Source organism: Lemur catta, chromosome 1, assembly GCF_020740605.2.
Source record: "Lemur catta isolate mLemCat1 chromosome 1, mLemCat1.pri, whole genome shotgun sequence".
In the NCBI taxonomy this organism is placed as follows: domain Eukaryota; kingdom Metazoa; phylum Chordata; class Mammalia; order Primates; family Lemuridae; genus Lemur; species Lemur catta.
The window spans coordinates 113985187-114010103 of NC_059128.1; the positions used below are offsets into that span (position 1 = coordinate 113985187).

The window sequence follows — 24917 nt, forward strand, 5'->3', positions numbered from 1 at the left end:
TACTGGGTACACTACCTGCGCTCCGACCGACTGCTAGGTTAGCCTTTACCCTACACGGAAGAGAAAAGCATCCCAGAGATTCAACCCACAACACCTTCTGGCTGATTCTTGACAATCTTCATTCTGTCGTCGTTTATATATGACTCTTCCAAATTTAGCTTCCAAAGTCGAAGTTGCTTAACTGAATGTATCGCCATTCACTGAACAGCTCAATTTCCAAATTTCTTTGAATTTCTTTTAACAGAATAGTCCAACATGAAAATCAGAATCTCTTCCATCGGTGCTCTGAGATATTTGCAGTCCAGAAAGTGAATAGTGTTTGGAATTCTCATGAAGAAACTCTTTCCTCTTCTGGAATCCAGTTATGTCTCAATGTTTTAAAATGTATCTCCCTACCACTATCTGTACTGACTGAATTAAAAACCATTAAATTAAGATTCTGCCCAATATCACAAGATCTGTTTTGTGGAGTGTAAAGGTATTAGCTCTTAAGAGGCATGCAAACTCATTGTACATATGTTTAAATGACATTTATATTTAAAAAGGCATGAGACAGTTTCATCTCACTGATACATTTAAAAAAATAGTAAGTTAGCCACGTTCACAGATCTGGTGATATGGCTGGGTTTCCAATCTCTATGATCTTGGTAGGTTCTGGATTGTAAACCTTTAGAACAATGTATACTACAGTAAGGCAACTTTTTAAAATTAAAGAATGCAAATTAGAGAAGGTAGAAAACTAGAATGGTTCAAAACCCCCGCTGGTAAGTCTTTCATTTAACAGTACCTGGCTCCAGGGAAGGCTCTTCAATTTCCTGCAACAAAAAACATAAATAAGACTATGCCAGATGGATGAAACTTAGTTTTAGGAAACAAAAACAAAATACATAAAAAGGGAATTTCAAAAAAAACATCCTGGGAAACTCAAGAAATGCAATAGGTAGAAAAGTTGCTTCTCTGAGGACCGCCCCCCACCACTGGCACCCACCTCACTCACCCACCCTACATTCATTTTCCTCTTAATGGGCTTAAGACCTGGTCACATTACACAGTGAAGAACTGATCCCATGCTTATCTATCTTTCTAGACTGAACTCTCAAATTGAAGAACAACAGGATTTTCATTTTTCTACTTTTCCTGACTTAACAGAAGGCATGACACACATATGACAATCCTTTTTTTTTTTTTGGACACACACAAGAAACCCTTGGTCTGATACCCTGGCTGGAGTGCAGTGGTGTCATGGTAGCTCACTGCAATCTCAAACTTCTGGGCTCGAGCCATTCTCCTGCTTCAGCCTAGTGAGTAGCTGGGACTACAGGCACTGGGCCTGGCACTTGGCTAATTTTTCTCCTTTTAGTAGAGATGGGGTATGGCTCATGCTCCGCCTGGTCTTTAACTCCTCAGCTCAAGAGATCCTAGCACCTCAGCCTTCAAGTGTGCTAGGGTTACAAGTATGAGCCACTAGGCCCAGACCAGACAATTATTTTTTCACAATGAATCTACAATTAACTTTCTGAAAATTCAAAGAGTTAGGGAATATGGGACAATGTGGTTTGACTCCTGTTCTTATTTTGCATGGTGGTGCCACCCTAGCCCCTGCGCACTGAGTGACCTCGAGCATTTGCTCTTCCTATTTCATCTCCTCTTCCAGTCAATGCCACCAGGACACCTCTAAATGTCACTCAAAAATTTTCCCAGGAAGGCCTACCAATTCAACTATTGCTATTCCTTGTCTATAACTGCATCTGCTTTGTGTACCCCTTCCCTTGTCTGTTTGGACGTTGCTACCACAGCAAGCACCTGTCCCTCTATGGCCTCAGACCTTCAGCCAATGGGACCCCACATGACCTCACTCCCCAAAAGGCCCCTTCTTCCCCATCTTGGCCATGTCCCAAACTTGCTTTAGTATTTAGCTCAGGGACATGTTCTCTACAAGGCTTGCCTAGCAGTTCCCTCTCTAATCCAAACTCTAGCTGCTACTCCACTAAGGAAAAGGCCTTTCTTCTCTATATGTGGTCCAAAGGCTCTTGTGTTTCCCATGAACACAAGGCACATTACTCTGGAATTCCAGCAAACACTGAAGACTGAGTACTGACCAGGGTCCAGGCATAAATTTAAGTGCCTATATACACATACTTGACATCAGACAGCCCCAGGAGGTTGCTACTATTATTACCATCCTTCTTCTTATAGATTGAGTGACTGTGGCCCAGAATGTCTGAGTACCTTGCCCAAAGACACACAGCAGGTGGGAAGCAGACACAGACTTTGAACAAAGGCCATGACTTCACGTCTGTGCTCCAAATTATCACTGCAGGCTCTTCCCAAAACTCTGGTTACCTGTATACTCACATGCAAAAAGGGCCCCTGCGAGGATGGGGACCATACTTATCTCTCATGTATCTCTAACCCTGGTAGCTAAGACCACACCTGACACATCACAGGTGCTTCCCATATACCCAATAAACGGATGTGATTTATACCTTCCTCTAAGATCCTGGGATGCCCTAGGAGACTGTTCACTTTCCTCATGGTTTCAATCTATTTTTTTCCCATTTATCCTATGTCATGCTGGGAATTAAGACTTCACAACTAAAGCAAATGATTAGTCTTGACACCATAACTCTTTTCCTGAATTTTCAGTAGAGAGCATCAAATCTATTACAATTTACCTATGAGAGGAACTGTATATTTTCTATTGTAACAATGACCTAGAAATACACTAGAGAGAATGACAAGATCTGGCTCCAACTCTCCTTTCTGAATGAAGAACGGGCTGTGCCACTTCACAGTTGGAAGACATCAGCTCTAAAGGGGAGCTGGGCTTCACCAAGTTTTCTCCAGAATTGCACACTCAGGCTGGAGTTCTGGTTTTCCAGTATCTCCCTTGCCCCTGGCATGGCAGAAGCAAATGGAGATCTTGTCTGAAAGGTGATTTCTAATTAGCACAGGACAAATTACACTATTTAAAAGCAAAAACAAGGGCCTGACAAAAGCTGACTGCATTTTGATTTCCTCATAAAAACTACTACAGAAAAGTGGATAGCTAAGTGAGTACATGTATTCCAACAATTTAAATCTATGTAGGTTGGCAAAACAATGAAAAGGAACTCAAGACCCACATTTACGAAAATCATACCTGAAAGTTAGTTCTCATCTCATTTGTTCTCATCTAAGATTTAATATTTAAAAAGATGGTAATGAAACAGCCAAGATGATACAGTCATCAAAATAAATCTTTGCAATTCTGGTAGGAAAAACATCCAAAGACAGGACGAGAACCCCAAAGATTCCAACTTTCCCAGCTGCAATGTCAGTGCCCTGCCCACCCTCCCATCCTCACCAGTGCCCTGTTTATCTTTCTTAGAGAGGGAACACCCCCTCCACTGTCCCCAGGAAATCCTCTTTCTGCAGGGAACAGCATGCAGAGTGGATCAGACAGCCTACCTTTCCTGGAGCAATGAAATTAACAAGCACTGTCACCAAGTGTGCCCCCTTCCATGCACTGCTAGTGAGCCATAGAGTTTAAAATCAACCAGTCAAAGCCAAGAGCTAAGTCCTTGGCCACAGGTAAGTTATATTTGGGAAAAAAGCACGGAGCAAAAACCTCCTCCAAAGACTGACAAAGTAAACAAACCTTGCAATGACTATTACTTGGAACTATCACACAATGTCTGAAATGGTTTCCAGAAACTGTGGTCTAACCTTTGATTCTAAAATTGAGACATATGATAATGTACCTGTAATATAGTGAAGTCAGATGATGAAGTATCTAAATTGTTTATATTTTCTTTGTCCTCTACCTGTAAAATAAATGGAGGATACAATTAATTACATCACAATAACATAATGGTACATCTGTGAAATAAAAACTCATTAGCCATAAAAATCTTTTATAATAAAACTGGGAACACAGTATCTTAAAACATTATAATTGAAACAGCTACTCAAAATACTATTAAAAAAACCAGCATTACCCTTGCATCTAGACTGAAAGAAATATTGTATGTAAATGCCTATGTGCTGACAGAATATGAAACCCACTGACATGGTCATCAGTGTCCGTTTCCAGACACAACCCAAACAAAGCAAAAATTCTAATTTAAGCAGAAGAGAGATTCAAATTCGGTAGTACACAGACTCTTTAGGTGGACTATAACACCAGGTTTGGGGGCTTCTGTTCCGAGAACAGTGTCTATAATCACACTGCAGAGTGGAGTCTTTAACCACTTACTACCGAAGCCTGTATATGCCACTCACAGAGGGACTGCTACCCACGGGACAGCTATCACCCAGAAAGCAACAGGATCTGAGAACCATGCCTCCTAGTATCAACTTCTAGACAAGACTGTGAGGACAGCAGCATAGAACTGGCAAAATCCAGGTGACTACTCTATGCCTCGTGTGCAGGGAAATTTAACTGGACGCTGAACTTCTATTCTAAGAGGGAAGTTCTACCCAAAAAGGTGAGGGATTCATTAAACACAGAGAAGGAGTTTGGATGCTTTCTGAGTCAACTACTGGCTGTCTGCTATAGAGCCCTGAAAATTCGTGTATTTTTAGGGGAAATATTTTTGACATATTTCATAAGGAGCATGTATTAGCATCATTTTCACTTCACTAGCAAAGACATACAACTGATGAAAAAAATTCAAGAAGTACATTGCCTATTCAGAGAGGTTAAGTAACCTGCCTAAGGCTGCCCAGGGCAACTGGCAGACCTCCAAAGTCTACAGCCTCAACCCTTAACTACACTGCTTCTACACATTTATGATGTTTCTAGCTTTTATTGCACTATGTATTATTTTCTAACTAGAAGCAGTAAGAAAACAAAACAGCCTTAAGAAAATACAGCCAATGTGGAAGGGTATGTAATCCCCACCACTGCACAAGTATTTCTGCTGCTCCTTTTCAGGGAGCTGGCGAATGACACTCACCAAAAAATGAAGCAACTGCAAACCCCATCTGTATCAGAATAACTCTCAGAATAACAGCAATTTCTCAAAATCAAAAACCCCATTCAAAGATGACAATCTGCTTCCTCTAGGGAAACTGAGAATCAGTTCCAGGAGGAAACACAGATTCTGCAATGGCAGAAGTCAACCAGCAGGGCTTCCTTCCCTGAAGATTGCTCAAGCGGCGCAGGCTGCAGAAGATCTCGGACCACTATGGACACGGGGCCCCTCCCATGAACCAACACCTAAAGGGCCCCTCATTTTCACTGCCTTTCCTGTCTCCTACCATTAATCTTCATGCAAACGAAATAATTTAATAACAAACGAATGGCAGCAAGTCAATGTGGGGTATGAGTTAAGTACACAGACTCTTGAATTAGCCTGGTCTTTTTTTTTTTTTGAGACAGTCTCGCTCTGTTGCCCAGCCTAGCTCACAGCAACCTCAAACTCCTGGGCTCAAGCAATCCTTCTGCCTCAGCCTCCCGAGTAGCTGGGACTACAGGCATGCACCACCATGCCCGCCTAATTTTTTCTGTGTACGTTTTTAGTTGTCCAGCTAATTTCTTTCTACTTTTCGTAGAGATGGGGTCTCGCTCTTATTCAAGGCTTAGCCTGGTCTTAATTCTTATCCTATTACAGACTGTATGTTACCTGGACATATTTCTTACCTTTGTCTCCCACTTTTCTCAACTGACAATGGGGACAACAGCATGAACATGTCACATTCTTGTTAAAAAGATTAAAGGACATAATGACTAATGCCTGGTAGGCAGAGGTCAACACATAATACTCACTGAACTTTTGTTATACATTTCAGATGATCCTAACATGAAAAAAAGCTAAGGCTTTAAAGACAATGTCAAAGTTCCTATTAAAGGTTCACTATTAGGAGGCTACCAACTGAGAAAAGAACACCTTCCAACCTCCTCCTATTTCATATTTTCAAGGCATCTACGCTGTAACAGCACAGATCAACTTCCTGTAACAGGAAGGTTTTGAATATTGTCCTCAAAATGTTTCATGCTGTTTCCTGCAAATACACTGCATTAACTTACGTACATTATGAGACATCACTTTTCAACTGAGCAAAGTGTGTTTTCAGAATTGTGACAATTGTACATGTATGTAAGCAGATGAACCATTTTTCTACTGAACTTGCATTAAGAGAACTTAAATTCAACTATAAAAGTATCATCTATTATGATATTTGTGGAACTGACATAAACGTTCAGGATACATTTCAGAGACACTGGCAAGTTACCTACAGCTTGTTCTTGAAGCTGCTCTGGAAGCACTTTCATGTCTCCCTCGACTAGCTCTCTACTGTCAGATGGGGACTCCGGGAGATTATCAGCATCATCGTCCTCTACACAATCTGCAACGCTTCCATTATCAATTTCTGCTTCATCCAATACACTGATATCTATTATATCCATATCCTGCAAGTTATCCAGACTGGCTTCAACATCCTCCTGTGACAAGACAAAACCAAACAAAACCATCATGTGACTGCCATTGGTCCATGCACAAAGCTGCTTCGCTTGCAAGGCTGCACATACCTGTCCATCCCCAGAATTTTCCTCCAGCCCGTTATCTTCCACACCCTCTTCCTCTGGTTTACGCCCTGAGGAGAAAAACCATCATTTACAGCATGAGATCAATCATGTGCATTTTCCAGAAGCAATAACCTTCATGTCTATACGCCTCCAGCACTACAGAAGCAAAGACACCTTAAACACCCATGGCACCTACCAAGGTAGGAACACTGCATAATGCAGGAATGGGAATGCCATTCCACTCAAGGCAGGCCCCACCCCACCCTCCAGTACAACAGCTTCTGTTCTTATCAACTGGCAGTGGAAGTAGGAGGCGCGAGAAATTGGTTCTTAGCAAAGTTAGGCAGACCAGACCTGTCCTAAGGCCTGACCTTTTTGTCAAGAGGCTTTGTTTGTGGGGAGGGCAGCCTCTGATGCAAATGTGCTGTTCTTTAGTTAATGAACACAGAGTTTGCTTCTCCACACCAACAATGACAGAAAGCAAAATATAAATGAGGAAAATGAAAACAAAAGCCACTCACAATTTCAGCACCTTGGGTTAGCACTCACGGTATATACTGACATCAAATGTCCTCTGACTTTTTCTATGTGGTACATGTACTTCTGCTTACAAAATTGGCACTGCACTGTCCTCTCTTTTCACTTAATATGTTGTGAACATCTTTCCATATTCTTTAACTGCACCACACGGCTACCCCAGCACTGATCTAATCAATATTTATGGGTAGAAATGTAAGATGATGCTCATGAAGATGTACATCCTGGTAACTGGTTTTTGCACACAGGTAGTTTTCATCTTAGAACATATTCTCAAAAATTGCATCTCTAGAACAAAATGTTTACAGATTTGTAAGGGTAAACATAAAAAAGCTTCCAATATGCTGTCATGATACACAAGAGTTAGCTTATTCTAATTTATATAGTTCCATCAAAAGTGAATAAAAGTGCCAATCTTCCTGAATGTTCCCTAAAATTGGCATTTTTCTTTAGCCTTGCCAATGTGCTAGGCAAAACAGAAATACTGCTTTTAATCTGAATCTATTCTATTACTCCTTGGATTAAGTTTTTCTTATTGAGCACCAGTACTTTTGTTAAATTTTCTGGTTTATATTCCTTCAAGAGTCAGTAACTTCTGCTCCATTTCTCCTCACTTGGAAACTCTATATCATATATACAACATATTTCCTCCCCTCTAATTATTCATTAGTGTTTGATTTGGGTTTTGGGTAAATTTCACTGTTGTGGAGCTCAAGCTATTAACAGATTTCTAAGTTTGAGTGGTTTTGACCCTATGTTCAGAAGCTCTCCTTTACACTAAGACTATGTAATATTCGCCTGTATTTACTTCTTTTGAGGTTGTTTTATTTTAATATTATTTTTTATTTTTAGAGACAGGGTCTCCCTCTGTCACCTAGACAGTGTTCCATCACAGCTCACTGCAACCTCAAACTCCTGGGCTCCAGCTATTCTGCTGCCTCAGCCTCCTGAGTAGCTGGGACTACACTGGCATGCAACTATGGCTGGCTAACTCTTTTTAAATTTTTTCGAGAGGTTTTGCTGTTGCCAGGATGGTGTTGAACTCCTGGCATCCCTGAAGTAATTCTCCCACATTGGCCTCTCAAACTGCTATGATTACAGGTGGTAGCCATGGTCTGAGGGTCGTCCTTTGAAAAATTACTCTCCCAGTTTTATGTTGACTGAGACTATTTTGCAAATACTTGTCCCATTTGCAAAATGACTTCTCAGCATTTAGCAAATAATCTTTTCTGAATGCTGTTTTAGGATATGCTAAAATAAACAAACCAACCACAAAAAACCTTCCTCTTTACCAATTTGAAATGTTGTCCTTACTCAATAATACATTCCTATTATGTGCCTGGGAATATTTAACATTTCCATTATCTTCTATTGATCTGTTATTTTGTTCCAGTTTTAGTTACATGGCACAATCTTTTTCTAAACATAAAACACTGAAATTAACCAAAAGAAAAAGAAGTTAAAGGGAATTAGGCGGAATGATTTAACTCCAGATTTTTCTTTGTTTTTTGGGGGTAGAGACAGGGTCCTACTCTGCCACACAGGCTGAATCACAGTGGCCTGATCACAGCTCACTTCAGCCTCAAACTCCTAGGCTCAGGCAATCCTCCCACCTTGGCCTACCAAAGGGCTGGGATTACAGACCTGAGCTACTGTGCCCCGCCAATTCCAGAGTTTTCTTCAAGAGGTTAACTTAATGTTAAGGAAAAAATTATGAAAAACGTTAAGAGATTGGACACCTTTTTTAGGCTCACATTATTTCAATGACTCCATGCTTTGAAAATGAGGAAATCATTTCCCCCAAATCCCCTTGCCCAACCTCCCAATTTTTCTTGCTAATCAATTATTTATTTGATAATATTCACAATCTGTCAGCAGTTCACAGTGGGCTGGCACATTGGCACTTTCATCCAAACGGCAGTATTTACATGGCACTTTGCCCTTATTTTTTTATATGAACAATAAAATGAGCACAAAACAGAAAAATGTAAATACTACTGGAAATAAAAGAACTAATGCAAAAAATCATTAGGCATGGCAAAAATTTATAGAAAAATAAAATTTTTGGTGTTAAGAGCAAGCTTACTAAAGTTACTGTTTTCAATGTGAAGAATAAACTGACATGTATGAACTACATGAAATTTACTGTAAAAGACTGTCTCAAAAGCAAGGTGTAGTGTAGCATAGTTATGTGGTTTAGAGCTATTCCAGGGACACAGCTTCTCATAGCTCCTTTAGTAAGAAAGTGGTGCTCGGCTTCCTGAGGGATGCAGGAGGAAAGTTGATCAGCCACACAACCTTGGGAAAACCACTTCCAGTTGGGTTTCCTCAATGTGAACATCAATTTCTTAAGGTTACCAAGAGTTGGTCAAGTAATACAGGGTAATAGTCACCATATATAGGGAAAATGGGAAATTGTAGCTAAATGTACCTTTATTTACTAAATAGTCACTACAAAAGTTTATAAAATTTTTCTTTTCTATGGAGAATTTTGGGATACCCTGCATAAGAAATTAGACATTAATTTGTCTGTATAATAAATAATCTTGCAACACACAGGGAAAAAAAAAGTAAAAGACAAAAATATCATTTATATCATAATTAAGGCTTTAAAAAAACAAACTCAGGGGTAAGCATTTTCTCATAACACTTAAGTGTACATTACATGATTTTGCTGTTCTTTTTTTTTTTTTAGCTGAGGCTTCAGAGAGATTCTACATGATTTTTCTATATTCCAATTCATCTCCAGGATTATCTTAATTAGGAACAGAGAGCCTATCAAACTAATACGACAATTCAATACATATGTGCAAATAGCTTTGATGGCCTGGCTGGGAACGCTATTCCCATGTATTTCTTCACCAAATCATGTCTTCGGGCTTTAAAAAACATTTGGAATTCAACACAGTAGACTTTATAATATGCCAGGAAGATGTACCAGCAACATTTCTATAGAACAATTAAATCTGATAAAACGGCTATAATATGTATACTGGTTTTTGTCCAACTGTATTCTAGTTAGTAGGAAACATCTAAGTAGGTTATAACAAACATGCTACCCTTTATACTGTATTTCTCTCTTCCACAAGAAAGGCAGTAGATTTTCATCAAGCACAATCAGGATTTTCCAGTTCTACAACCAACTTTTCTTCTGTGCAGTAAGTACAGTTATTACACTGCAGCCCAAATCCCTTCCAAGATGTCGAGAGAACGTGTGGTCTTAAAAACGTTCAATTTTCAATATATAAAGCATATCCCTGACTAGAGATTATCAATAATCACTTTATGGGGAAAGACATTCTATTTTCCAAAGAAGAAAAATGTATTTAAACTAACCAAAAAGGAATGCATGGAAAACATTAATTGTCACAAAAACGAAAGAGCCCTTTGTCGTTAGTAGCAAGGGAAATTGTGCCCCTCAAATTTTTCTAGCAGGCTTTTCACCCTTGTTCGCTGCCTCTAGCCTCTAAAGTACAGGCACAACTGTTCTGGCCTCCACTCCCTAAGCATAAGCCCCTTGCCTGGGATCTGTCTCTTCCTACTGCTACACTTCTGCCTCACAGATTATGTCCAATCCCACTGTTAGACTGCCCCGGTCCCCTCCTGCCCCCGCCAGTACCCAGTGCTGCATGTGGGTGGGTCATTACTTTTCCATTTGATTGCACAAATACATTTATGAAATTATACAAATATACTCACTATACGAAGTAAAAAGCTAGTTTCCCTCTTCCTCACTCTCCTCCTCTTAAGAGGCAACCACTATTACCACCTTGGTAACATGTTCTCCAGTCTTTCTTGCATCTCTACATCATATATATATATTATACATAAATTAGCTTGCTGTGAAAATCAAATCATACTGTCAATACCTTCTGTAACTTGCTTTCAGTACTCAACAGCAGGCCCCGGAATACCTTCACATAATCTATGTTGCTCCACCTCCATCTTTTACTGCACACTATGGCTGTTCCTGAGTTCAGCTGCCCTCATAAAAGGCTGTGCTAATTTACCATCTCCCAACCCACCCATTTCCCCAGACCTGGGCCAATGGGGGATGTTATAAAGCATGTACATTTTGGAGAGTTTACCAAGAAAAATGATATCTGATTATTTTTATTTGCTTTCCTCCAATTGGCAGCCAGGGAATCTTTCTGTGTGCATACAGGCCACGTCTGCCTTTTCTTCTATCTGTGAGTTGCTGTTTAGCCTCTGCTGTCTGTTGACTGGGTTGTCTATTTTCCTTACTGATTTCCAGGAATATTTAAATGCTTTCTGGATATTGATCTTTTCCTTATCTATGCTATAAATTCTTTCACAGTCTCTCGTGTACCTACAGACACTTAAAACTTCCATATAGCTGAATTTATTTTTCTTTACAGTTTCTCAGCTTTGGTCTCACTTCAGGTTTTCTTGTCAACTACATTAAAAAAGTACTATCTTAGCTGGAATTTCTACTTGGCATGGGAAGAGATAACAGAGCTTTTTCCTACCATCAGCCAGCCAGCCAATTGTTCCAACATGATTTATTAAAAAATGCTTAGTGCTACCTGTAAAATGAACAAATCCTCAAAGTTTCTACTCTACTTGCAACATCCTCTCATCAAAATTAGAGGAAATTCCCATTTCCCTCCCTAACATTTCAGCTATTCTCCTGCATTTTCTTTTCAGATTATCTTTAGAACACATTACAACGTTTGGGGGGATCAACAACTTTCTTGATAAGAAGTCATCACATCTAGGAAAACTTTCTAAAATTAGTCATGTCACAGGTCTTGAATGTTTCCTGTTAGCTGTATTTACTACGTAAGAAAACTACATGTCCTTTAATGTCCCCTTGCCAATATTTTGCACAAGTCTTTGATTTGTTGATGATACAACTGCCACCTCAAATATTCAGGAGACTCAAGCAATAAACCACTCTAACTAGCTAGCAAGTTCAGCAAATGGATGATTTATATTAGCCAGGACTTTATTTTGTCAGTTGTCTTTGGCTTGCTTCTCATTACTTTAGCAGCATTTAATTTCATGAGGCACACTCATCCCAGCCGACTTTATAAACTCAGCACTGGCCTAGGAGCTGCTAGCAAAGAGTATACGTAAGCGCCCAGATCTTGGTTTCTAATGTCTCCCTCCTCAAAAGGGGACCAGAGGATGTGGAAGAAATGACTGAGTACAGGGAGGCGGCAGGAAAAGTACAAGATAATATTGAAGCACCCTCCTTTTCCAGAAAGTAAAAAAGGACTCAAAGAACAAAGAGGACAGGTGGAACTGATACAGGAGCCAGGCTGACAGGGCTCCCATTGGGACAATTTGCCTATGATTATAAATAACAATAATAATAATAATAAAGGCTAACTGGCCAGGGGCGGTGGCTCACACCCATAATCCTAGCACTCTCAGAGGCCTAGGTGAGGATCACTTGAGGGTAGGAGTTCCAGAGCAGCCTGAGCAAGAGCCATCTCTACTAAAAACAGAAACATTAGCCAGGCATCAAGGTGTGTACCTGTAGTACCAGCTACTCAGAGGCTTGAAGCTGGAGGATGATCACCTGAGCCCAGGAGTTTAAGGTTGCAGTGAGCTATGATAACAGGACTGCACTCCAGCCTGGGTAGCGGAGCGAGACCTTGCCTCAAAAAAACCCCCAAAAAACTAGCCTTACATTCCACCTGTGGGAATAAAAGAAGAATCTGAGTTTACACTGGTAAACAGAGAAGGGCAAGCTATTCCTTATAGTAGGAATAGCCAAGAAATAAACAGAAGGAATAACGAAATTACAAAATCACCATTTGACAACCATCACAATAAATGAGTGGACAGAATTTAGTGGCTCCTGAAACTAGTGGAGAATGAACAGGATATTTCCACAGTCTCATCCTCATACATAGAATTACAGAGGAGAAGACAGTAACTCCTCAGTGGAGACACCTGGCCAACACCACTTTAAGTCAGTGAATATGACTGGTGGGGCTCAAATTGACAGCAGGCGCCTCTGCATAAGAAATGCTGAGAATACAACATTTCTGGTGGTATTTCTGACAAGATTTTAACCTGATCCTAATCATAGGGGAAAAACACACCAAACACTTCAAATTGAAAAACAGAATACAAAAGAACTGTTCTGCCCTCTTCAGAAATGGCAAAGTAAAAAAAAAAAAGACAACTTTAGCAACTTTTCCAGATTAAAGACAACAAAAGAGACAGGATAGCTGAATACAATGCATAACCCAGGACTTTTTTTGCTTTTAGTCTGTAAAGAACATTACTGGAACAAACTACTAAATCATAATAAGGCCTAACATTAGATGACACTATTGCATCAATGCTAATTTCTTTTTTCTTCTTGTTTTTTTTTCTTTTTTAGCAAAACTCTCTCAGCTTTTAATGCATTAATTGGATTGTGGATTTAAATGGCATTTATGCAGAAACTCTTAAATTTTAACTCTTGACAAATAAACAATACAGCAAGAACATTTTAAAGAATAGGAGTTATAGTATATAGAATGCATTATCCATGTTTATACTACGCAATCACTTATGCAAGGATACTGGCATTAATGAATCTTTTGAGAACAAACTCTTTTATAGTGAAGTAGCTGGTATGTAGTCTGCCAATCAGCAAGTATTTATAGACCTTGGGCTTCATGCCAGGCACTAGAAATGTGGTGGTCAGCAAATATAGCTAATTTCTTGATTGTGATAACACTGGTCATGTAATGTTCTTGCTTTCAGTCAATACTGTAGTCTGTAGAACAAAGGAACACAAGCCTTACCAAACAGTTCAGAAAAAAAAAACAAAAAAAAAAAACTAGGCCGAGCGCAGTGGCTCACACCTGTAATCCCAGCACTCTGGGAGGCCGAGGTGGGTGGATCGTTTGAGCTCAGGAGTTCGAGACCAGCCTGAGCAAGAGCGAGACCCCGTCTCTACTAAAAATAGAAAGAAATTATCTGGCCAACTAAAAAATATATATAGAAAAAATTAGCCAGGCATGCTGGCACATGCCTGTAGTCCCAGCTACTGGGGAGGCTGAGGCAGTAGGATCGCTTAAGCCCAGGAGTTTGAGGTTGCTGTGAGCTAGGCTGACGCCATGGCACTCACTCTAGCCCGGGCAACAAAGGGAGACTCTGTCTCAAAAAAAACCAAACAAACAAACAAAAAAAACAAACTAGAGGGAGAAAAGGATAAAGGAAATGCAGTAAAAATGCTAACATTTGGGGAATCTGGGTAAAAGGAATAGGGGAATTCCCTGTACTATTTTACCCTTTCAACTTTCCTTAAACAGGAAAATGTAAAAACAAAAACAAAAAAAACACAAAAAAACCAACAGCACAGGATTAGGTAATACTTAAAAAGCAAACATGCCAACTTTGCATCCCCGGTTACAAAAGATTTTCACACACCATAAAACATCCTATTAATTTATACTTAATGATAATGCCACTACAGAGACTTACTCTGCTGATAATTATTTTAAAAGATTCTGCTAAACCACTCTTGGTGTAAAATTATTTTCGAGGTATGCTGCAATTAGTTGAGTTCTGCTTTCTAGTTTTAAGCCATTTGGGGTTCATTCATTAAACAGGTCACTCAATTTTCAGTTAAAATCTTGCTAAAATCTACTCATAATGTAGCTGAAAAGAATTCAGTAAAACTTATAAAACAGGCCATGAACTATCAAAAGGTACTGTAACATTCCAGAATAAAACTAATTATATCACGCCATAAAAACCAAACAAACAAAAACAGAGACACAAAAAAGTCTCTATGGCATGACCCCATTTTACATGAAGTTCTAAAACAGACAAAACTAATCTTCAGTGAAAGCAATCAAAACAGTGTTTCTTCTTCCTGCTGAGGTGGGTGGGTGACTGGGAAGGGGCAGAAGCTATCTTTACGATAACAGAAATCTTTAATGTTTCCATTCCTACCTATTTTATACCATATGCAAACATAAACTCTAAATGAAATAAATACCCAAATATAAAACCATAAATATTAGTCTCAGCTAATATTTTCTTATAGTTTTACATCAAAAGGGTGCCTTTTAAAACAACATAAAATCTAGAGGCCATGTAGAATAGGCTGACAGCACCCACACATATGAAAGATTAAACCTATAATGACCGAAATGTCACACACAAGTCAAACGACAGATTGGAAAAAATAACGGCAACATTTTATATATGGGCAGCCCTTATAACTCAATGACAACCAAGCAGAAAAATGGGCAAAGGACATAAAAAGACAATTCAGAAAATACAAATGACCAATTATCAGAAGCTGTGTAATCTGTGAAGAAATGAAAACAAAAATTTTACCTACAGAAAAATGCAGATGAATACAAAGAAATACTTTATTTCTCTACAACAGGCAACAGATAAAAAGATAAATAACATTGGACGCTAAGTGAGTTTAAAGAAATAGGCATTCTCACCCACTGCTGGTAGGGATATTCACCAGTATAGCTGGTTAGGAGAGCTACTTGATAACAGCTATTTCAAAATAAAACGCCATAACCCTTGGGCTGGCCATAGGGGCTCACGCCCATCACCTTAGCACTTGGCCAGGCTGAGTTGGGAGGATTGTTTGAGGCCAGGAATTTGAGACCACCCTCAAAACTGCAAGACCCCATCTCTACAAGAAAATAGAAAAATTAGGTGGGTGTGATGGCATGCACCTGTAGTCCTAGCTATTGGAGAGACTGAGGAAAGAGGTTGACTTGAGCCTAGGAGCTGGAGGTTGCAGTGAGCTATGATGACATCACTGCACTCTAGCCCAGGTCACAGAGTGAGACTATCCTTCCCACCACAAAAAAGGTATAAAATTACCCTCAGGTTGTGTGTGTAAGGAGTACATGAAACATAAATGAATTCCATCTTTAGATATGGGTCTCATCCCCAACATATCTCATTACATATATAAAAAACTAGAAAATCTGAAACTCTTCTTGTCCCAAGCATTTCAGGTCAGGGATACTCAATCTGTACCAAAAAAAACCATTCAGAATGACCCAAATGCACAGCTTTGTCTGATTCTTCCTTAAAATAGTAGTTGCATGTTACTGAGTTACAAATTGGGGGAGGAAGAAAGACTAGCAACACACACGCCCTGCCCTTGACAATCTGGTCATGACAGGAGGTAGGACAATGTAAGTACCAAATCAAGGCAAAAGGAACTAGGGGCTGGGAGTGTAGAGGAATTAAGGACAGCTGAGGTGCCATGGATGGAATGACATGAAGTAGGCCTCGAATGCAGACAGAAGGGGAAGAAGCGTGGGTGGAGCACATAAGGGAAAACACAGAGGTCAAGGGGTGTATCATGTTTTTGGGGCCTGACTAAATCACAGGGCATGGGTATGGGGAATAAGAAAGACAGTTCTGGGCAATATGGTGGCAGTCATTAATGTCACACGGAATGCAACTTTTACTCTGTGTGCAGTGTTTGAAAGAAATATTACATAAGTGACAATTCTGTTTTGGCCAGGTGGCGTTTAACAGGGAAGTCATTTTCTGCAAGTCAGACCAATAGGAGAGTCAGGTAGTCCTCAATATTCCCTCCCTAAATAAGTTTAACAAGGACTATTGAGAAATCTACAGAGTAAATGAACAAAGGGGCAAATATTCCTTCCCTCCTCTGCTGGAACCAAGCTAACAAAACAGTAGAGGGATCGTCAACGAAATGCAAAGCTTCAATGAAGGCTCTTGATTCTCAGGGTGGTGCCCAAGTCCAAACACAGCCAAGTAAATGAGGAACATTAGTGAAGAAGTAGTTTTCCAGAAAGCTCTTACTATGACACATGCTTATAAAATGCACCATACCTTTGCTGGATCTCTTTGGTGTTTTCTTATTTCCTTCAGAGGTAATTTCAATTTCATCAGGATTACCACCTTCATCTTCAATTGCCTAAAGAGAAGGGACATGTAAAGTTGACCAAAGTCAGCACAGAGCCTGACTTTCACAGCACCGTCAGGTGAGAAGGGACATGTATCTTTTAGAGGGTACAGCTGCTGATCTGCAAATGCCTTCCCCCACCGGGCATCTAGCCCACCCTTTCATCTGTTCTCTCGCTCTATCCTCGAGTCAGACTGACTGCACAGTTCTTAGCTGTGTGGTCTTAGGCAGGATGACTTAATTGCTCTGAGTTTGTTTTTTCCTCCAGAACAGGGGACTAATAATATTAATAGTACTCACCCTGGAAGGCTGTTGTGAGGACTCTATCATGCATATAAAGCAAGCACTTACCAAATATTAGGGCTTATGTGGTTCATCCTATTCCTGGCACCAAAAGAACTCAAAAAGGGAAAGGCACACTCTCCAATTTCCTATGACTTTACCCAGCACAGTGCCGTGTAAGCCTCCGGTGACCCCCTCCATGCCATGCCTGCACTCGGTACCATCTGCATAGATGCTACCACTCACTGGCTGGGTTTCTACTGAGATAGGCGTGGGACCAGACATGACATGCCTTGCCTCAGCCAACTGCCATCGCATACATGCAAAACTGACTCCAAAGACCTCACTTTCAACTACTAGGTGACCCTGTCTCATAGGACACTGAATAACGATTTCTTGGCAAGCCCTGCCTCCCACAGAAAGAACTTGTCATTCACTGGGAACAGTTCCCACAGTCAGCACAGTGCCTACCACCAAGCAAGCACTTCTGCAAATCAATACTGAACACGGCAGTGATGATGACATCACTATAAACTGGGCTTCAAGTTTAGTGTTACTGACAACTCTTTCAATCTTTACTGTGATATCCTGTGAGCACAAGTTTTCTTTCCAGTGCTCCGGAACCTTTTAGACAGCAGGGACCGTTTTCATGGAAGACAATTTTTCCTCAGACCAGGGAGAATGGGGATGGTTTCCAGATGATTCAAGTGCATTACATTTATTGTGCATTTTATTTCTATTATTAGTACATTGTAATATATGATGAAATAATTATTCAACTCACCATAGTTTTCGGACCATTGCTTTAAATCCATTTAAAATACTGTATTTTATTTGTAGAGTTTCAGAAGTCTCAAAGTTTCCCAGCTCAGCAACTCTGAATTTAGAACTGGGCCTGGGAGTTACACACCTAATTTGTACTAGCAGCAAAGAAAATCTCCCCTCCTCGTGGAAGCCAGTGGAGGAACTGGAGTTCTGTCCTGGGATAAAGGCAAAGCACAACCACAAAGTCCCTCACTCTTTTCCTGGGGACAAACAATTCTGAAACATCACCAAGAGAAGAGAAGAAATGACAGACGGAAATTGTCCCAATTCCGCCATTTGCTTTTTGTCCTTCCTGGAAATATGAACTAAGAAAGGGACACCCACTATATGACAGACGTGGAAGAGGAAGATCAAAGTTACAGAGCTACTTAGATATATGGGTTGCTGGCACTTGTGTTTTGGAATCACACCGTTAAGAAACTGAAAAGAGGGAGAAGGAAAGAAGAATGGATTTGCGTTGTCAGGGATGACAGTGACTGAGGATTCCTGAAGTCCCACATCAGTCTCAGCCACAAGCCTAACAGAAGGGTCCATGGCATTGAAGGAGGTTTGCTTGTCTAGGAACCGTTTTGGGGGCAGGAAGAGGAGGAGAGAATAAAGTCCCTGGAATTGGTTTGGTTGATGAGGACCCCTAGAGGCTAAGAACAGGGACCAAACTTGCCCAGCCACCAATCCCCATTCTCTGTGCATTTCCTCCAGGTAAATGTCTGCAGTAAGCAACCTCCTGCCCTAAGTAAAGAAAGCTAGTATCCATAGTGAAAGAAACACAAGCTTGAGTTTTAAAAAGGTCCAAGTGACTCTGACCAAGTTGACCACCTATGTTTGAGCCTGACAATAAAAATGTCTCCTTCCTCAATTGTTTGGGAGCCAGGAGGGTGAAGTGAGTCACCAGCCCCACCCTCCATGGCCAAGATGAGAGATTACAAGAAAGAGGTCTCCAGAGAGGAGTACCTAGAAGAGAGACATGCAGAGAAAGGCACAGAAAGAAACCTACAGGAATAAGCAAACCGTAGGGGTAATAGAAGGCGGCTAACATTTACTTGACTCAACGCTTTTCAAGAGATCCATCAGAATCCCTCGGGGTTCGGGTCAGAGCCCCTCATCTGCAAATGATGAATCTTGGTGGCACAGAGAGATAAAGTGAATCATCATAGCAACGATTCGCTGAGTGCTAGGCAGCATGCCAAGCCTGTTCTATGCAACCTTATTAAATCCCGAAACCAAAACACTCGTGGTTGCTTCTTTTCACAGAGAAACAAACAGACTTAGAAGGTGCTGAAAGTCTTCCAGGCCCTAGATCAGGCCACTGAGACCTGGCAGAGTCCTGAGGCCAGACCAATTGACCTGGGGAAACCCACCCTCTGCCTCTTGGTGGATGAAGTCCTGAAGCCTTTTTTGAAAAGTCCTCCCTAAGTCTAACCGTATTTTACTTTACTTAATAAAATTTTTAATCATTTTATTAAAAAGATAAATTTATTGTTGCTAATATTCTCTGCATCGTTCTAATTTTAGTGTATGTACTGCTGAAACGAACACCTAACCGTATTTTGCATTTGTGATCGCTGCTGTCCACACTCTTCTCCCTCCCAACACGTTACTTGAAAGAGACTAGAGCCAGAAACTCGTTTTAAAAAGTCTTCCCTTGCGTATTTTTTTTAACTGTTTACTTTGCGAATTAACCTCCTACTCCAGATGCCCATGGACCCCGCCACCCCCTTGCCCCGCGACAAGGTGTGCTAGAGCATCTCACCAGAGTAAAACCACCTCCGGCTCAGGAATCAGACCGCCGGGTTCAAATCCCGACGCCGCCTGTCCGAGGCCGTGTGACCTTGGCCGAGTCCCTTCTCCTCGCCTGGGAAGGGAGGATGTCAGGGTCTCCGGTCTAGTTATGGAGACTGACGTGAGACGAGACGAGAACCCTCCACTCAGGGGCCCGTCACCCGCAGCTGAGGGCCGCGACGGCGTCTCCCGCCCGCGTCCCGTTTTTCCGGTCTTCTCGCCCCGAGGGTTTCAACCCGCCGCGGACGGCCAGGCCAGGCTCGGAGCTGCCGCCGGGCCTGGGAGAAGCCGGGAGGCGCAAGCGAGCCAGGCCCTGGCAGGCCGCGAACGGGGCCGGGGGCGGACCCGGGCCAGGGGACCAGAGTCGCGGCCGCCGGGACCCCTCACCCGCGCTTTATCCCGACCCACGGGACCCCGGATCCACCTTTCTCAGCCGCTCCATCAACACGCTCTTGTTGCCGCTCGAGTCCAGATTCCGTTTCTTCAGCTCCGCCCGCAGGTCGATCACCCGCAGGTCGCTGAGGCGCCGCGTCCCGGTCTCCGACGAGGCGGAGCTCAAAGCCGCTGCGCCCGCCGCACCCGAATCTCCTGGGCCTGACAGAGTCTCCGCCATTCCAGGGCCCCTGGCTCCGCCGCCCACTTTGCACACAACCGGCCCGGTTCTAGCTCGGCTCCTAGCACAAAATGGCGCCGCCTGCGAGGGAACCGCTCCAGCCGCCCCGGCGCGCCTCGCTCCTGCGCAAGCGCACCCGTAGCGGTTGGACTCGCCAAACCGCATCGGCACATGCGCAATAACAGGATCAGGAGCGCTCTGCGCAGGCGCGTTAAGCCGACATAGCCTCTCACCGCGGTATTTGCGTGCTGCAGTTACTGCGCCTGCGCGTCGTTGCCGGGACATCCTGTTGGGCGTCCCGCGATCACTCTTGCCGCTTGGGACGCCAGTCAGAGCGGCGCGCATGCGCGGACGCAAAGCGCGGCGGGAGGATGTCAGTGCACTTTCCTCTTTCTTAGGCGGCGCCATTTTGTGCTTAGAGCCGCTACAGCTACCGCTGCAGTCTGTGGCGGAGGCTGTCGCAAGGCCAGGCGACTCGGGCCCTGGCTCGGCGGCTCAGCGACCTGTGGGCGGAGCGGAAGAAGCGGAACCTGGGCACTGGCGGCAACAAGAGCGTCCAGATGGAGCGGCTCAAGAAGGTGAGACGGGCTGAGGGTCGGGGGAGGCCCGGGGACGTTCCAACGCGGGCCTGTCACTGCGGTTCCGGGACACCGGGCTCCCCCGACCCGCCTCGCTATTGGCCGCCCTGGCCCCGAGCTGTCGGGCACCAGAGGGACCGGGCTGTGTGACCTTGGGTAGTCACCGGCCCTCTGTGTGCCTCTCTTCTTACTCTCCTTTTAGCCATTCCCTTCAGTGCCCTTAAAATATAGTCTTCTTGGCTATCACGGTGGCCGTTGGACCCAGTTCCAGATTTGGTTCCGTGACCTTGGGCAGGTGCCTTTCCCTCTCTGTTGTCCAGTTTCCTCCTGTGGAGACTGGGTACCTGAAGAACCACTGACAATTTCCAGTAAAGGGGGGCGGTCCCTGCTGCCCCAGGGCCTTCACGCTTACCCTGCTGGCCACTGGGACTACTAGGCCCCCATGTCTTCCCCTTGGCTGGTGCCTTGTCATTTTAGAACTGTCGGAGACATGGTCTCCCTGAAGTGCTGCTCCATGTCCTTGTTCCTGTCTGTGGCACTATCCTTTGTTTACACTCCACACTGTGCAGTACTTGACAGAAACTTGTGTTCGTGGGGATTGTCTCTCTCCTCCACTGGAGCAAGCTTTGTGAGGGTAAACCTCTTGTAACCCGTTGTTTACACAAGGAAATGTTTACTCAATAATGTTTTTAGTCCCCTCATATTTCAGATGTGTTTACAGTGTTCACATTATGGCTTTGGCTGGGAGATCTAAGTGGTCTTGATAGCATTATTTATCCCAGCCCTGCTATCTTAGCGGCTACAGTCTCAATTAGGTAGAAAATAAACAACTCTAGCAAAATTTGCTGACCACAACTTTGTAAGTTTCTGTTGTACTGATGCATTCTCTTTTGAGTTTCTTTTCCAGGAACAGCAGAACCTGCTAGAAAGCCTTACACCACCTGCTTGTCCAGAGAAGACAAGGTAACACCCCAGAGGCACAGTGATGCTCACACCTGTCATGCATTATTCATTTCACCTGCAGAAAAAAAGCCCTGATGCTGGTCGGGGAGGTGGATTTGAGGCATTTGGTAGCTCCCCCTCCATCTTGACTGGTCCATGGATTTAAGTCCTTTCCTCCTTAACTCTCCTGGCTCTGTCAGTAAGTGGCTTTCTGTGCCGTAGGCAATACTGAACCCCGCCTTGTGGGTTTGTTAACAACCTTGTGTGCCCAGTCCTGTTTCACGCAGGTGGAAGGCACTGAAAGACCTGTTCAGTGGAACCACCAATCTCTCCATACCCAGGCTGCTGTTTCCTTCCCAGACATCGCTCGCCCTTTGCCTCCCCAGCAGTCTCTCTGTTGTTATTGGACGGTATCAAGATTAGTGCTTGTTTTGCAACTGGACTTGGACCCCAATTCACAAGCACTGGCTAATGGTCTCCCTTCCTTTTCTTTGGGATTTGGGCCAATAGGGGACCCCGTTGTGGTGGGTTCGTCCTATCCCTTTTCAGGCTTGCAGCACAAATACAACCAGAGTTGGTGTTTCCAAGAATGCATTTGCCTTTGCCTTTGTTTACTGGGAAGTTCTTACTTGCAAAGAACACTGTGTGCCTTGCCTCATCTTAATAACATTGTAAAAATTCATTTCTTCCTAACAGGTGGTTAAGGAGGAAGGACAAGATACCGAGGAAAATGGCATTGTATTATAAGCCACAAGGAGAAAGACAGTAAAGAGATGTGCCAAAACAGTGGCCCTAATCCCTTTCCGGCCCAGGGACTCATTTCACTGAAGACAGTTTTCCCACAGATGCGGATAGGGTGGGATGCTGTGTGGTTTTGGGAAGATTTAAGCCCATTACATTTATTCTGCACTTTATTATTATTACATTGTAGTATATAATGAAATGATTGTACAACTCACCATAACGTAGAATCAGTGGAAGCCCTGAGCTTATTTTTCTGCAACTAGACAGTCTCACTTGGGGCCCGCGCATTGCAGACAATTTTGGTTGCTGTCACTGCAGAAAACCCTGCTTCACAAACACAGGATGTCAGAAATGAAAGCAGGCTTTTTAGTCCTTTTGTGGCTATTGAAGTTCTCTCAAACACACTTTTAAGGCCACCATCATTTGTGATCTCAAGCAGCTAATCCTCTTCTGGCACAAAGAAAGTCCATTCACCTGGTTTATTCACAAATGGGTGACAGTCCCTTTCCTTCCCAGTTCGGGGGTCTTTTGTGGTTGGGAAGTAACACTCAAACTCCTTTGAAGGTGATATAGGTGATCATGTAGTATCTTGGAGAATCAACACCATAGCTCAGTCTCTTAAAATCTCTGCTAATGCTTGAATCATGTCAAAAATGCTCGCCATCATTTGTTGCCCCCATAATTCCACTGTGTCTTTGAATATAGCCAGTTTGTTTGCTGACTTGAACACACTTGTCTTTCTCCCCTGAAGTGACGTATTGTCTTTTGAGCACTTTCAAAGTGTCATATAAGCAACTGTTCCAAACCATTCTGTGTCAATGAAGTGTGCTGCCACTGGTGACTTTTTCTAAAAGAAATCACGGAAGTGGCTCTCGTAACTCTAAGACCCTGGCTTGTGATCTACATTTAGAAAGCCATTGCACTTTGTAACTGTGTTACGCTGTGTGCTCTGCAACCATTCTCGACACAGATCTGGCGGAACAGACCTAAGTGCATGCAGACCTAAGTGCATGTACTTTAATGTTGTTAATAATTTTAATCACATCTTGGAAAAGGCTGTTTACTTAAAGTGACATTTTTCGGTTAGCCAGCAGTTTTCAAAGGATGGCACGATGAAGACTCACATTCAGAAGCAACCTCCCTGACCTGAGCACTGCAACCAGTAAGCCGTGTAGTCACGGCTGTTGCTCTGTCCATACGTATACAGACAAATTGACCAATTCAGTTTTCCTCATATGTGATCATTCAAAGAGTGGACTACTTCTGCAGCTGTTGTATTCGTTGGCAACAAAAGTGGACACGATCACACACATCCTGAAAAATATATGGCATAAAAACAATCATTGTTGCCTTTTTATCAAAATTGGTACACTAGTAAACCTGGATCACATGCCATGGTGACTCATCAATCCTGTCTAACAATTGTGCCTCCAGATCCTCTGCTACTTCATCAATGCGTCTAGTTCTGGTACTGCCTGAAAGGGGAACCTTGTGTCACCTTTTGAACTGTAGGCTCTCTTAACGTTTCACAGCAACTGTCCTTACCACCAGACAGGATCAACTCTTCACCAATAGTAAAGGGCTTCTCATTCTTAGCTTTACCAACATAGTTAGCCACTCTCAGTTCACACACATTTGATGAAGTGGTGGCCTTCAATAATTGCTTCTCTTCTTACTGTTCACGTTTTTTTCTTTTGAAAACCTCCCAAGAGTTGTCTTTTAATGCATAGTGCTTGGTCCCTATGTGGCAAAAGTCTTGAAGCTTTCACGGCTTTGTTGGATAGGCTATGGCCCCTTATACGAAACAGACTCAGAGAATGTGACTCACATGTTGCAATAAACCCATAATTTAAGTAGGACTCCGGGTATTTTCTTTTAAATTGAGCTTTCGTTTTCCTGGCAGTCTTAGAGTCATCTTCTGCTGTCTCATCATTAGGCCTTTCCCCTTTTTCAAAGAAGCTTTCCAACACTGTTTGTTTTTTACTCATTTTTTGCTAGGGTTAGCTTGTGGGCTTACCAATCCTTTGGCTGAAACAACTGCAGTGTGGGAAAGAGGCACTGAGGGAAGTGGTAAATAAAATAATGGGCGGGCCACGTGCAAACTAAAGTGTCAGATTCTAACTTAAAGCCTGCCACCAGATAAAGCTGTACAGCTGAAGTATGTCAACTCACTTCCCACTATAGAGCCTGCCACCAGATGCAGCTTTATAATTG

At 42.6% G+C, this 24917-nt stretch overlaps 1 protein-coding gene across 12 annotated transcripts in view; it reads right to left on the reverse strand.

Moving 5' to 3' along the window:
- SAFB (scaffold attachment factor B) overlaps nucleotides 1–24917 on the reverse strand; it is a 109625-nt gene that overhangs the window by 15711 nt on the left and 68997 nt on the right. For 6 of the 12 annotated variants that reach the window (XM_045549004.1, XM_045548994.1, XM_045548985.1 and 3 more), the window contains 6 exons: nucleotides 16868–16952; nucleotides 6518–6582; nucleotides 6224–6430; nucleotides 3744–3806; nucleotides 3143–3175; nucleotides 788–815 (listed from right to left, as the gene is read on the reverse strand). In XM_045549004.1, the coding sequence (XP_045404960.1) occupies nucleotides 788–815; nucleotides 3143–3175; nucleotides 3744–3806; nucleotides 6224–6430; nucleotides 6518–6582; nucleotides 16868–16952 (481 nt within the window). Of the gene's footprint in view, nucleotides 1–787; nucleotides 816–3142; nucleotides 3176–3743; nucleotides 3807–6223; nucleotides 6431–6517; nucleotides 6583–16867; nucleotides 16953–20250; nucleotides 20577–24917 lie in introns of those variants that run through there. The other 6 variants (XM_045549069.1, XM_045549063.1, XM_045549054.1 and 3 more) reach the window with 3 other exon arrangements.